General features: G+C 67.3%; 1 protein-coding gene across 1 annotated transcript in view; it reads left to right on the top strand.

Annotated features, from left to right (window-relative positions):
• Window positions 1-2: 2 nt before the first annotated feature.
• The window catches only part of ADRA2C (adrenoceptor alpha 2C), a gene marked incomplete at its 5' end in the record, with an annotated part of 1818 nt that continues 1169 nt past the window's right edge, over window positions 3-651 (top strand). Inside the window, one exon of the mRNA XM_011935440.1 lies at window positions 3-650. Coding sequence (XP_011790830.1) covers window positions 3-650 — 648 coding nt within the window. The remainder of the gene's footprint in view (window position 651) is intronic.

Raw genomic sequence — 651 nt, forward strand, 5'->3', positions numbered from 1 at the left:
GTGCGGTGGCAGGGCTGGCGGCCGTGGTGGGCTTCCTCATCGTCTTCACCGTGGTGGGCAACGTGCTGGTGGTGATCGCCGTGCTGACCAGCCGGGCGCTGCGCGCGCCCCAGAACCTCTTCCTGTTGTCGCTGGCCTCGGCCGACATCCTGGTGGCCACGCTGGTCATGCCCTTCTCGCTGGCCAACGAGCTAATGGCCTACTGGTACTTCGGGCAGGTGTGGTGTGGCGTGTACCTGGCGCTCGATGTGCTGTTTTGCACCTCGTCGATCGTGCACCTGTGTGCCATCAGCCTGGACCGCTACTGGTCGGTGACGCAGGCCGTCGAGTACAACCTGAAGCGCACGCCACGCCGCGTCAAGGCCACCATTGTGGCCGTGTGGCTCATCTCGGCCATCATCTCCTTCCCGCCGCTGGTCTCGCTCTACCGCCAGCCCGACGGCGCCGCCTACCCGCAGTGCGGCCTCAACGACGAGACCTGGTACATCCTGGCCTCCTGCATCGGCTCCTTCTTCGCGCCCTGCCTCATCATGGGCCTGGTCTATGCGCGCATCTACCGCGTGGCCAAGCTGCGCACGCGCACGCTCAGCGAGAAGCGCGCCCCCGTGGGCCCCGACGGTGCGTCCCCGACCACTGAAAACGGGCTGGGCG

The sequence above is a fragment of the Colobus angolensis genome, unplaced genomic scaffold, assembly GCF_000951035.1.
Source record: "Colobus angolensis palliatus isolate OR3802 unplaced genomic scaffold, Cang.pa_1.0 Scaffold143, whole genome shotgun sequence".
NCBI lineage: Eukaryota > Metazoa > Chordata > Mammalia > Primates > Cercopithecidae > Colobus > Colobus angolensis.